The sequence below is a fragment of the Chiloscyllium punctatum genome, chromosome 48, assembly GCF_047496795.1.
Source record: "Chiloscyllium punctatum isolate Juve2018m chromosome 48, sChiPun1.3, whole genome shotgun sequence".
Classification (NCBI taxonomy): domain Eukaryota; kingdom Metazoa; phylum Chordata; class Chondrichthyes; order Orectolobiformes; family Hemiscylliidae; genus Chiloscyllium; species Chiloscyllium punctatum.
Window position 1 is genome coordinate 61,523,993 of NC_092786.1, and position 14,567 is coordinate 61,538,559.

General features: G+C 40.7%; 1 protein-coding gene across 6 annotated transcripts in view; it reads left to right on the forward strand.

Annotated features, from left to right (window-relative positions):
* usp8 (ubiquitin specific peptidase 8) overlaps positions 1–14,567 on the forward strand; it is a 57,385-nt gene that overhangs the window by 22,393 nt on the left and 20,425 nt on the right. For 5 of the 6 annotated variants that reach the window (XM_072565420.1, XM_072565418.1, XM_072565419.1 and 2 more), the window contains exons 4-11: positions 878–963; positions 2,847–3,012; positions 3,341–3,386; positions 5,233–5,401; positions 5,546–5,708; positions 6,351–6,495; positions 11,371–11,600; positions 13,517–14,089. In XM_072565420.1, coding sequence (XP_072421521.1) covers positions 878–963; positions 2,847–3,012; positions 3,341–3,386; positions 5,233–5,401; positions 5,546–5,708; positions 6,351–6,495; positions 11,371–11,600; positions 13,517–14,089 — 1,578 coding nt within the window. The remainder of the gene's footprint in view (positions 1–877; positions 964–2,846; positions 3,013–3,340; positions 3,387–5,232; positions 5,402–5,545; positions 5,709–6,350; positions 6,496–11,370; positions 11,601–13,516; positions 14,090–14,567) is intronic. The other variant, XM_072565423.1, reaches the window with a different exon arrangement.

The following is a 14,567-nucleotide window of genomic DNA, read 5'->3' on the forward strand; positions in this document are numbered from 1 at the left end:
ATCTCCCATTTTATGGAAAAGACACCTACCGTTAACCCTATCTCTACCCCTCATGATTTTATAAACCTCCGTTAGGTCACTTATCAACCTTCTGAGCTGTGGTGAAAGACATCCCAGCCTAGCTAGCCTTTTTATTAATAACTCAAGTGTTTCATACTTGGTAACATCTTGGTAAGTCTCTTCTGAGCTCTCTTTACATTAATAATGTCCTTCCTATAACAGGATGACCAGACCATGATGCATTACTCCAGTAGAGTGACTATGAGAACCTTTATCCACGTATGGAGTCAGCTATTACAAGGGGGCATAGCTTTAAATTAAGGGGTGGTAGGTATAGGACAGATGTTAGGGGTAGATTCTTTACTCAGCGAGTCGTGAGTTCATGGAATGCCCTGCCAGTAGCAGTGGTGGACTCTCCCTCTTTATGGGCATTGGATAGGCATATGGAGGATAGTGGGCTAGTGTAGGTTAGGTGGGCTTGGAGCGGCGCAACATCGAGGGCCGAAGGGCCTGTACTGCGCTGTATTTTTCTATGTTCTATAGAGGCCTCAACAATGTCCTGTACAACCTCAACACGACTTCCCAACTCCTAGAGTTGAAGGACTGAGCAATGAAAGCAAGCATACCAACATGTTCTTTCCAGTCTCTTTTAGTCATTCTAAATTGGCAGACTGGTTCTGCCAGTTCTGCTGAAAGATCACATTCACAGTGTTGACCTGTCTTTTCCCATTAAACACATACTGATCTGCAGCATGTAAGGTGTTCAGTGCAGCATTTGTTTCTGTTTTTAAAAATTGCAGTCCTGACTAAGAATGTTTGCAGTGCAACTTTATTGAGCTAGATCTGATCAACCTTAATGTACTATCTTTCATTTTAGGACTACTACCTTTCCCTCTTGGGCCCTGCAAATTTCCGAAAAGCCATAGAGGAAGCAGAAAGGCTTTCAGAAAGCCTCAAGTTAAGGTTTGTATACTTGCTGTGATCAACGTTTAATGTAAAGATTTGTAGCTCGGGTGCCAGTTGCAATTGTGGGTATGATCGCTAAGTTGGGAAGTTGGTTTCCAGATATTTCATCCCCTTTCTAGGTGACATCCCCAGTGCTGTGGAGCCTCCTATGAAGCACTGCTGTACTTTGTCAGTTGAAATTTATTTGGTTCATTCCCACTGCTTCCAATTACCGATTCCAGTTGTTCATTGAAGTGGTCGGTACATTGGGTCTTGGTCAGTGTTCTTATTGATGCAATATGTGGATAAGTGCAATGTTTCTAGAAATTCTCTGACTATCCTCTGTTTGGCTTGTCCTATTATTGTTGTGTTGTCCCAGTCAAATTTGTGGTTCTTGTCTGTGTGTATGGCTACCATGGACAGCTGGTTTAGTGGCGTTTAGTAGCTAGTTGATGTTCGTGAACACAGGTTGCTAGTTATTTGTCTGTTTGTACTATATAATGTTTTGTGCAGGCCCTGCACGGAATCCTGTACACTATATTTGTCCTGCACAACTCCATTTCTAGATGTGATAGTAGCAAGAACACACAACAGGGAATGCACAAAAGTATACAGAAAAGCCACACATGGACCAGACCCTGAATTATAACTGAGTTGTCTGAGCGTGACAGTTGGTTTGTGTTGTCATGAATCTGAATGGTTGGAGAAGTCTGGCTGTCAGTTCTGAGACACACAAGGTAAAGTGGTCAGTTTGTTGGGTAGTAGCATGTCCTCATTGCGTTACTTATCTGCCAGGCAGCTGCAGGTGAAGTTTGGGGCTATCCGTTCTTGGCAAAGACTTTGTAGAGGTGTTCTTACACTCTTTGCAGATCGGGAGTCCTGCCGTGTGTTGTAAGCCTTTTGAACAGGGTCCTAATGCAACTTCTTGTGTGTGTTTAGATGGTTGCAGTTATAATTCAAGGTCTGTCTGTGTGTGTGTGGCTTTTCTGTATACTTTTGCGTATTCCCTGTTCTGTATTATTTCTACTATCTCATGTAGGAATGGGAGTCGGTTGTTAATTTTCTCCTCTGTTGTATATTTGATCCCTGTTAGCATGGGCTTGATAATCCGGTATGTGCTCTCAATCTCCTCTTGTAGTTATCACAAGTGTTGTCTACCTATCTGATCCAGAGTTTGTGTCAGATTTGTGGGAGGGCTGTTTGTTCTCATCTTTGCATCACTGCTTCTGCTCTGAGCCTGGAGATGAGTGAGCCCATAGGTGTCCCATTGATTTGTTCATACATCTGGTTGTTGAATATAAAGTGTCTTCAAGCACAGGTCCAGTAGTTTGAGTATGCAGCTCTTGTTAATTGGTTCCCCGTTGCGGTGTCTGTTCTGTTTGGTCAGGAGATTGGCTAATGTCAAAACCTTACCCAGAGAGACAGTAGAGGTAAAGTTGCTGTGATTCCTATAGATTTGCAGTAATCGTGACTAGGACAAAATGACTTGGTTGGCTTCATACTTGAAAATCACAGTTCAGGGTAATGTTGGACCCTCGAGTGGTGCTGGAAAAGCACTGCAGGTCAGGCAGCATCCAAGGAGTAGGAAAATCTATGTTTTGGGCAAAAGCCCTTCATCAGGAAGGAAGGAAGGGAGCCTAATCTAGACTCTCTAATTTCCAGCATCTGCAGTCCTCACTTTTGCCTAATGTTGGACCCTGTTAAAATATCCAGGTCCTGATCTTAACAGCCAATTCCCATTCCTGAATTAATAATTAAGGCCTGCCTTCTGTCACCACTAACATGTATTGCTGATACCCCTCCCTGTGCAATAACTCGTTAGTGTTCATCCTGTTAGTATGTTTGGCTTTGTGTTTAACTGGAAATTAATGCAAGACTTTTGGTTTTTCCTCATCTATTAGATATGAGGAGGCTGAAGTGCGTAAAAAGCTTGAAGAGAATGAAAGGCTGCAAGAGGAGAAGAGAAAACAGCAGGAAGAAGCCAAAAGCAAGGGATATGATAACAATTTGAAAACAACAACTAAGAGTTCCTCGGATTGTTTTGGCATTAAAAAAAGAAATTTAAAGGTTATTATCGAGTTGAATACTAAGTCTTGCATTGGAAATTACCACAAACAACATTTTGTAATACTCCGCTTTAAATTCAGGGGTTAGTTTGTCTGAACATTGCATGATTTGAAATAGAGTTAGTTTGCTTTGGATTCTCACTCCAAAAAATACTTGGAATCAGTATTGAATGTTCTGTGCTGCCGAAGCAAAGTATTTGATCCAAGAATGGCACTTGAGTTTTACTTCATTTAATAAATTGTAGTGTTTTTATAAAGTTGATAAAATGGAGACAGTATGTTTGAAATATTAACCAGGTGTTTAAAGGTTTTGCTTTTCTTTTATTTAGGAGGACTTTGAAGTAAATGACAAGAAAACTCATTCTGAGTGCAATGGTGAGATTTTTGTCATTATTGCTTTGAGTCAATTCAATTCCATCTACAATTTGCCTTTCAGAACCAGAATTCTGCTTTCGGCAGAAATCAAGTCGAGTACCAATACTTGTAACTGAGGAAAAAAAAGTTTGGATAGGCAGTCATTGAGGAGCATTCTGCACATTTCCAAATACCTGCTTAAAGTGTAGGAGCAGCTGCTTTTACTTGTTGATCCTGAACTTGCATGTGAAACAGAGACAATTTTGTAGTGGCAGCATTTTGCAGCTACATTGCTTTCCCTGATATTGGATCATTGAATGGTTACAACACAGGAGACCATTTTGTGACTTGACCTAACCATGCCAAATTTTCTGCTAAGCCAATTATATTAGTACCATTCCACCATCCATTCCCCATTGCCCCTTTCTATTTTTCTCAAGATAATTATCAAATCTCCTTTTGAAAGCCATTGTTTATATCTGCTTTCACTATATCCTCAGACAGTATATTTGAGATTTTTAAATTATACTTTCATTTTTTGGGTGGCATGGTGGCACAGTGGTTAGCACTGCTCCCTCACCGCGCCAGAGACCCGGGTTCAATTCCCGCCTCAGGCAAATGACTGTGTGGAGTTTGCACATTCTCCCGTGTCTGCGTGGATTTCCTCCGGGTGCTCCAGTTTCCTCCCACAGTCCAAAAATGTGCAGGTCAGGTGAAATGGCCATGCTAAATCGCCCGTAGTGTTAGGTGAAGGGGTAAATGTAGGGGAATGGGTCTGGGTGGGTTGCGCTTTGGCAGGTCGGTGTGGACTTGTTGGGCTGAAGGGTCTGTTTCCACACTGTAAGTAATCTAATCTAATTTGGATATGCAAGTCACTGTCCAGGTGAGCACTTGTTGCCCATCCCTAATTGCCCTTCAGCAGATCGTGCTCATCTGGACACTTATTGTATTCTATCATACACTTGACCTGTGTCAAGTCAGGAAGATGAGTGGCTTGAAGGGGAACTTGCAGGTTGTTGTGCTCCCATGTATCTACTGCACTTGTCCTCCTAAAATGAAGTGGTCACGTGTTTGGAAGGTGCTGTCTAAGCTACTTGTTGCAGAATTCTTAGCCTCTGACCTTTTGTAATCATATTTAATAAAGCCATTCCAATTCAGGTGGCAACTCCCCAGGATGTTGTCATCACTTTAACGCAACAATCTTTGCTTCCTGCCCCTTCCAACAACAGAGAAAATTCTAATACTAATCTGACAAAGATCCCTCATGAAGTTACTTGAATTAGGTATCTTCTTGGTCTTTTCCAAGGAGATTGAACCCAACTTCAATTTTTTAATTTAGCTGAAATCCATTATTTCTGGATTTCTCTTTCCTCTTTCACATGCTTCCCAACCATTGGAAGACCCTCTAGGCTGAATCAACTTCCTTTTGTAATTTGCTTTTGTTTATAAAATCCCAAATTCTGTCTTTTTAACTGCTCTGCTATCTTCAAGAAGGATTTGTTCACATGTGCCCCCAAATCATTCTGTTTCTGTACCCTCTTTAGTGTTCTCTTCAATTCATATTGTCCTTCGACTTAAATGTAATTGCCAATTAAGTGCCTATTCCAACTATGCCCGTTTTGAAGTTTACTGTTTTCCTTCTCAGTTTGCAGTGCTTCCAACTTTGTGTTAAAGTTGGGCCCTGCACATTCATGTCCGGGTCAATAATATGCATCAAGCGACATGCTGGTCCACTTACTTTCTTATTTAATCATAGCATAAAAACGAGTTTTTTTGTTTTTAGAGATTGCACTTCTCACATCTTTCCCATTTTGATTGACTGAACTACTGGTTGCTTTGGTGATATGACTATCTGCTTTGCAAACAGATTCACTTCAGGGAGCAGTAACTGCAGAAAAGTTGTTTGCAATGATGCAAGATGAAAACACTGAGATGATCATTATGGATGCACGAAGCTCCAAGGATTACCAGGATTCTCATATGCAGGTGGCCAGATCACACTGTATAAGTGTACCAGAGGAAGCGGTCAGTCCAGGGTAGGAAATAGAGTGCAAGTTTGCAAAAGTGTTGATAACTGCTATAACAGTTTGACAAGAAATTAGTGTAATTTAATTTAACTTTATAACAAAATGGCCTGCTGAGAGAAAGGAACTGAATGATTTTAAAACTGTCTTCTACAGCATCACTGTTAACCAGATAGAGTTGAAACTTCCAGAGGAGTCAAAAGAGATATGGCAAAAGCGTCAATTTGTTGATTACATAATTTTGTTGGATTGGGACAGTTCTGTTCACCAGGTGAAAAGAGGAACCATTCTTCAGAGCCTCAAGGATGCACTTTATAAGGTTTAGAATTTTTTTCTCAAGAAATATTCAATTGCATTTCATGTTGTACATGTTACATATGAACATACAAATGAGCAGAAATAAACTGTTCTGCCCTGCCATTCAGTAAGATTATTGATCTGATTGCTCCACATTCCTGACTAACACAATGATCTTTCATCCACCTTGCTTATCACAAATCTAGCTACCTCTGCCTTAAAAAAAACAAAATTCAACAGCTCTGCTTCCAGCTTCTGAGGAATAGTGTTCCAAAGACAATGTACCCTCAGACAACATATCTATTCATCGGTCTTAATTGGGCAAACATTTTTTGTTTTGAACGGTTATGCCTAGCTCTAGATTTTTCCCATGAGCAGAAGTGTTTTTCCAACATTCACTGTCAAGCCCCCTGGATGTTGCAACCTTACCTCAGTAGTTTGGGGAGATTAGTGAAACAAAATTGAAGTTTTCTCTTATTTTTGTTCTCCCTCATTTCATTCTCACAGTAACCCTGTAAACTAGAAGTGCAAATCACAGGATGAGTCACAATTTGAGAGTTTCTAACATAATTAATACAGTACAAGCTTTTTGTAATGGAAGGGTAAGTGCAAGGCCACTTGCCAAAAGCATACTGAATTTTCAACATAAGCTTCTTTAATGCAGTGGGATAGCCAGATAATTCTCCGAAGTGAACCACTAGTATTGGAGGGTGGCTATGACAGCTGGCTCCTCTGCTATCCAATGTACACTACGAATGCCAAAGTGACTGTTCCAAAGAAAGAACCTCCTGGAGCTGTACAAGTGTCCTGTGAGTACCATTACTTAAATAAGCAAGGGTGTGCACTTTCTCAATCATTCTTGCATATCTTTAACAAGAAAGATGAAAAGCATCCACCAAGTGTGGACATGGTTCTTTGCAATATGTGCTGCATGGTAATTTTTTAAAAATATGTGCTTACTGTTCCTCCATGTCCATTTCTGATGGAAACATAAATTAAATTCAGTAATCCTTGTAAAACATTTCCATTTTAGCATTTGTTTTGCAATTTCAGGAAGCTGGGGTGAAATGAGCCATGGAATCTGAATTGATGTTTTGAGTCCAACTTTTAAAGTCAAAACACTGACTATTGTTTTCTGCACAGATCATGTAATTTCTGCTGAATTTCTTCAGAATTTTTTATTTAAGATCTCCACTAGCCATAATAATTTGCCTTTATTTTTAAAAATGTGGGATGATGCAGTATCTTTGTGAGTTTTACTTAAATAAGGGCAACTATAAGTGCATGAAAACAGATATAACTACAGTGGGATGGCAAATTCGATTCAGCATTAGATCAGTGGAAATGCACTGAAGACATGCAATGGGATATATTGGAATAATCAGTAGATACATTCTAACCACAAGTGAAAAATCCTAAGCGGACCCACCATCTGTGATAAACTAGAAATGTTAAAGATAGTATTCGTATCAAGTTTAAGGTAAAAAGCATGTAGTTCAGCAAACATGGTCAGTAGTTCAGAAGATTGAACAATTTTTTTTTAAGAACAAAGAATGTCTGACTAAAAGATTAATCAACAGGGAAAAAATAATCTATGGTAGAAATAAGTACAAATTGAGTTTCCAAAAAAACAGTGACTGTACATCCTATAGAAACTGAATCTGGGAAATTAATAATGGACAATAAGGAAACAACAGATGAACTGAACAGATATTTTGTATTAGTTTTCATCATAGACGATGCAGGTAACATCTCAAAAATGGAAAGGGGAGGTAGGAATTTAAGAAAATTGGGATCTCCATAAAATTGGAGCACACTTCCTCCACCACAGATGCTCAGTAGCATCAGTGTGTACCATTTGCGAGGAGCATTGCAGAAATTCAAAGATCCTTAGATAGCTTCATCTAGGGGTCATAAAAGTTTTTAAGTGGCTAGCAAGATAGTTGACAGATTGATTCTAATTTTCCAAAATTCTGTAGGTGCCAAAAAGGATCCATTTGATCAGATCTAGTGAATGTAATTCTTTATTCGAAAATGGAGGAAGACTGAGAACAAGAAATTACAGGCCTGTTAGCTTGACACCTGCAGAAGTTCCTCGGTAGTATTCTAGGCCCAGTCATCTTCGGTTTCTTCGTCAACGAATTTCCTTCCATCCCAAGGTCAGAAGTAGAAATGTTAAATGATAATTGCACAATATTCAGCACCATTTGGAACTCCTCAGTTAATGGAACAGTCCATGTTCACATGCAACAAGATCTGGACAATATCCAGACTTGAGCTGACAAATGGCAAAGTAATATTTGTGCCACCCAAATGCCAGGCACTGCCCATCTCCAACAGGAGACAATTTATCTATCATTGCTGAATCCCCAACAATTAACATCCTGGGAGTTACCATTGACCAGAAACTCAACTAGAATCTTCACATAAATAGTCACTATAAGAGCCGGTCAGGGGCTGGGAATACTGCGGCACCTGACTCGCTAAAGTGTCCACCATTTTACAAGGCCCAGGTCAGGAGTGTGATGAAATATGCTCCATTTGTCTAGATGGATGCAGCTCCAGCAAAATTCAAGAAGCTTGACACCATCCAGGACAAAGCAGTGTGCTTGATCAGCATCACGTACAAGTACACTCCCTCCACCTCGGAGGCTCAGTAGCATCACTGTGTACCATCTGCGAGGAGCACTGCAGAAATTCACCAAAGGTCCTTCGAGAGCCCCTCCAAACTCATGAACCACTTCAGTCTAGAAGGATTAGGGCAGCAGCCACTCATCCAATCTGAGAAATGTCACTATTCCATCGTTGTCACTGAAGTGTCAAGAGCAAGAGAGGGAGTCGTGCTTGGACAATTCCTGCCAGCTAATGTGGAACGTTTGCTCTTTACCTGTGCTTGAGGCTAGGAGAAGGGGAATTAATTTCAGGTGCACAAAATGGGGGAGGCTTGTCTCTTAACAACTGCACCCTTAAAGAGAAATGTGAAACTACCTCTACCTGACCAGATGAGACAATCGTAATCCTGTAGTTTTTGATGATCTTATAATTGATGGAATGACAGAGTCTGCCATATCTGTGGATCTTGTGTGTAAAACAGTAATTTCTTTTTTATTGCACATTCTCCTCCCTAAACACTGTTATCATACGTTGTCTATTTGCCTTGTCTAGAGACAGTACTATCAGGCCATTTGACCCATTGTGTCTGCTCCACCATTCAATCATGGCTGATACATTTCTCAACCCCTTTCTCAGGCCTTCTCCCCGTAACCATTGATCACTTTACTAATGAAGAAGCCATCTATTTCTGTCCTACATACAGTCAATGATTTAGTCTCCACAGCCTTCTGTGATGATGAATTCCACAGATTCACCAACTTCTGATGAAATTCCTCTGCATCTCTGTTCTAAAGGGTCATCCCTTCACCTGGAGGCCTTGTCCTCAGGTCCTAGTCGCACTTCCTTGTGGAAACATCAGCTCCCATCTACTGTATCCAGGTCTGTTTCAATGAAATACCTCCTTTCATCCAACTTTATAAATTGCATTGAGTACGTACTGAGAGCCTCCAGTGCCTCCTTATATGAAATGCCTTTCATCCCCAGGATCATTCTTGTAAATGGCCTTTGGACCCCCTCCAACACTGGTACATCCACCCTTAAAAACGGGGCCGAAAGCTGCACACTATACTCCAAATGCATTCTGACCAGAATTGTATAGAGCCTCAGCAGTACATCTCTCCCTAACTGCCAACTGAATATATGTGTTAAGAGAATCCTGAACTAGTGCTCCCCTTTTGTGCTTCAGATTTCTAAAGCCTTTTCCCATTTAGAAAATAGTCCATGCCTCTATTCTTCCTATCAGTGCATGAACTTATACTTTGCCACATTGCATTTCATCTGCCACTTTGTCCACTTTCCTAGCCTGTCCAAGTCCTTTGCAGCATCCCACTCACTAACACTACCTGGCTGTCCTTTGTCTAGCTTATTACTTAGAATTCTAACAGATTTTTCAGACATGACTGTCCTTGTTGAGCTGTGCTGATTCGGTTCTATTTTAGGATGTAGGTTTGATATCCAGACGTTTCATTACCTGGCTAGGTAACATCATCAATGGCAACCTCCAAGTGAAGTGAAGCTGTTGTCTCCTGCTTTCTATTTATATGTTTCTCCTGCTGGGGTTCCTGGGGTTTGTGGTGATGTCATTTCCTGTTCGTTTTCTGAGGGGTTGATAGATGGTATCTAGATCTATGTTTGTTCATGGCGTTGTGGTTGGAGTGCCAGGCCTCTAGGAATTCTCTGGCATGCCTTTGCTTAGCCTGTCCCAGGATAGATGTGTTGTCCCAGTCGAAATGGTGGCTTTTTTTATCCGTGTGTAGGGCTACGAGGGAGAGAGGGTCGTGGCTAGCTGGTGTTCGTGTATCCTGGTGGCTAACTTTCTTCCTGTTTGTCCTATGTATTGTTTGTGGCAGTCCTTGCATGGAATTTTGTAGATGACGTTGGTTTTGTCCATGGGATGTACTGGGTCTTTTAAGTTTGTTAGTCAGACAATGTCATCTACAAAATTCCATGCAAGGACTGCCACAAACACTACATAGGACAAACAGGAAGAAAGTTAGCCACCAGGATACACTAACACCAGCTAGCCACAAAAATACAACCCCCTCTGCCTCGTAGCCCTACACACGGATAAAAAAGCCACCACTTCGACTGGGACAACACATCTATCCTGGGACAGGCTAAGCAAAGACATGCCAGAGAATTCCTAGAGGCCTGGCACTCCAACCACAATGCCATAAACAAATACATCGATCTAGATGCCATCTATCAACCCCTCAGAACGAACAGGAAATGACATCACCACAAATCCCAGGAACCTCATCCAGGAGAAAGATATAAATAGAAAGCAGGAAACAACAGCTTCGCTTCACTTGGAGGTCACCACTGATGATGTTACCTAGCCAGGTAATGAAACATCTGGATATCAAACCTACAGTTCAGCGAGCAAACCTACACCTTAAAATAGGACCTGAGCTACAAACCTTGCATCAGTCCTATTTTACCATGCACTTCCAAGTACTTTGCAATCTCATATTTTATAATGGACTCTTAAATCTTATCAAGGTTAACTGGTCTATAGTTTCTTGCCATCTGCCTCCCTCCAGTCTTAAACAGGATTTTACATTTTGGCATTTTCCAGTTCTCAGGGACCCTCCCTGACTCCAGTGATTCCTGAAAGATGGACATCAATGCCTCCACATTTGCCTCAACTATACCCTTCAGAACTATAGGGTGTATTCCATCCAGTCTGGGTGATGATCCACCTTTCAACTTCTCCAGAACCACCTCCTTAGTAATGGCCACTATAGTCACCTCTGTTCGTTAATTCGAAGTTCTGCTGGTGTATCCCACAGTGTATCATCACAAGACTATTCAGCATTGCAAGTCTTAAGTCTAGTTGTATAAGAAGGATGCACTTAGTGTTGATGAGAAGGCTATTAAAAGCTAACTGTTAGAATTGGTGCTGCAACTGATTTCACCTGCTGAATATTACAGAAATCAGACTTGTTGATCAATAATTTGGAGTTCAATTTGTGGACATCACAAAAGGTCGGCGCAGTGGTCGATCTATATTTAATGGCAATACAAAATCAGCTTTTGAATACGGTGTTGCATTCATTCTTTTTTCATAGTGAATTTCAGTTACCCATCCTTGGAGGAGCCCCCACAACCTTCGAAAGACCTTAATGAAAGTAAGGCTGTCCAAGAATTGGAAATTTTTAATGAACACCTATCTTTGCTCGAAGAGACACCAAAAAAGGTCAACCTAAAAACTATCAATGTGCCTAATGGTATCCTTGCCCCTGGGGTTCCAGTCACTGGGCAGCCTGTTGCAATGAAGACCATTCCACAGGTATGTGCGGTATGTTATGTTTGTACAATATTGCCTTATTCCTGCTTCAGTAGTTCTTCTTTCATCTTTGCCTGTGCCCGTTGCCAATTAACTCATTTGATTTTGCTTCCTTTGTCGTTAGTGCCTGTGCAACTGATTTTAGTAAAATGGGCTCTTGCAACATGTTGAACTGATGGGGAAGAAGGAAGTAGAATACTGGGCAAGCTTTCTTGTTAACATTCAAATAACTATTTGAATCAGGTTTGCAAGAACATTTAAAGTTAGTGTCATAACCATACCAGTCGTTTCCCAATGATCTGGGAGCTAAGAACTTGTGTAAGCTCATATGTAGTGCTCCTCGTTTTTCAGTATTTAAATTTGAAAAAAACCCAGCACAGCTTTATACTAGACAAAAGGTTAGTACATTGCATAACTACAGTATTGCAGAGATCTCGGGAGCATTTTTGAAGCCAGGTCCAGCCATCATGCTTGGTATTGCCACATGTCACCTACTTAAAGTGCTAGTTATTTGTTATAATGAGAATGAAATTGAAATCAGTATGCATTACCATTGCAAGTCTCACATGAAGATTCCCTTTCTGAAGTGAAGGGTTCAAAATTTGAAATTTAGATTCAGCTGTGATGGTTTTGTAGTTGAATAGTGAGACTTTTCCTTTGTAGTATGCTGAGTACAGCAGCTTCAGAGAACACATGAAGGCCCTTTTTCCTTTGAAAACTGAGAACACTTGATCACTGTTTGGGTTACTTTGCAGCAGAACAGGATGAAATTCTGGGTGCCTTCATCTAAATCCTGGTATCAGGAAGAAAGACCAATTCTCATGCTGTTCCTAAGTAGTTCATCTGAGCATGGTGACCAGACCTGACTTCACAAATGCTCCTGAGATCTCTACAATAAAATGGCTGTTCAAAGCCACATTTTTAAACCGTTCACAACTTAAGTGGCAGCTATCTCATATTATTGAATTGTCCTTCCATATTGGATATTGGGAATATAATAAGAATAGGCCGTTCAGTCCCATCAAGTTAGTCCTAGAACGGTGTAGCAAGGGACAGACCATTTTGTGCAACTAGTTTGTGCCAACCAGATATCCTAAATTAATTTAGTCCCATTTGTCAGTACTTGGCTCATATCCTTTTAAACTCTTCTCCCAATGCAATGCACCTCCTCTCCCAATGCAATACTACCCCACCCCAATAAATTCATGTCCCAAACATTCCACACCATAATCACTGTAACTGAAGTCCTTTTCAGAATTTATTGATTTGTATCCAATCATTCAGAGGCAGACAGGAGTGGCCAATGAGACTTTGTGCGTTTTTCCTTTTACTTCTGGAGAATCTGCATGCTGTTTTTATATTTTTGAATTGATTGTACAATTTAAGGTTGAAAATATACAGAATCATAAGCTATTATCTACCTAATTCTGTTTAATAAACCTGTAGTTTGTGTCTGGCATATTTTTGTGGGTAGTCACTTGTCTCTCAAGTTAGGTTTGAGGTTCATGACCCTCTCCAGTAGTTGGGTACAGAAAACCAGGCTCTCTCTTCAATACTGAGCCAATGCTGATTTTCAGTTGAATCATGAAGCTGAGAATTTGTATTCCCCTTAGGGTGGATGGTTGCAAGATCGGAAGGCTCTGTTTGCAAGATGAGCAGTGCATTCTCTGGACGTTATCTCTTCGCGGTTTTTGAGAGGTGCTGTGGGCAAAACTGCTTTATCCCTGTATTTCAAAGGTGATCCCACTCCAATGGCTGTAGATGCTTTGAGGTATCCTGTTGTTGTGAAAGGTGCTATATCAATGCAAGTCTTGCTTTTATTTGCTCCAAGTCTCTCTCTCTCACCTTTTTAAATATGTTCACTTCTATTGTATGCAAGTGTTCTAGGTTGCCATGAAAATAACTGCGCTTTTATGTATTTTAAACAGATTGATCGAACTAAAAAACCTTCACTGAAACAGTCAAATCGATCACTGTCTAAATCAGAGGTGGTTGGTGCTGACAGTCTACCTGTTCACAATGGACCAGTGATTCCTGATCGGTCAACAAAGCCCTGTATAGAATCACAGAATTCACTGACTGATGAAGAGAGAAATCAGATTCATGCTGAAGCAGCTCTAATTGGTGAGAAGGCTAGAAAGGAGAGAGAACAGCGTGAACGAAGACAGGAAGAAGAAAGAAAAGAGAAGGAGAGATTGGAGAGACTAAGGGAAGAAGAGCGCAGAGAAAAAGAACAGTGTGAAGAGGAAGAGAAAGAGTTCAAAACAAAAGCTGACCAAGAAAGAGAGCCCAAAGAAAATGAAGAACAGAGAGCACAGGAAATTGAAGACAACCAACAAAAAGAAGAAGCTGAAAGGAAAGGATTGGCAGAACAAAAAAAGACATCTCCAGAAAAAGGCAAAATTGAGAGTCAGATAAGAGATCAAGCAGACACAAGGAAAAGTGGTGAACAGTCGGTCTCTGAGTTGGAAGGACTTCGTGGCACAAACTTAGAGAAGCAGGTACTTAGAAATTTTTTTTTTTGTAAATGCAATAAAGAAGTGCTAACAGAGGCAAGCCATCATCATATTCATTTTAGGAACACAAATGTTGTAGGTATTCGACAATATTGAGTAACCTGCTGAACTGAATTATGTCTGCCCATTTTTATACATCATAGAATCGATAGAAATTAGGAGCCAGAATACGCCATTCGTTATGATCATGATTGATCATCCAACTCAATAGCCATGTCATGTTTTTCCCCACAAATCCTTTTGATCATTTTAGTACCAAGTGCTATATCGCCACCTTGAAATCCTGCAGTGTTTTGACTTCAATGGCTTTTTGTGGTAGCAAATTCCACCCCCTTAACCACTCCCTGGGTAAAGAAATTTTACCCCATATCCTTAGACTGTAGCCCCTGGTTCTGGACATCTGTCCCGTCATTGGGAACACCTTTCCTGCACCTATCCTGTTTCATCCTGTTAGAAATTGAGG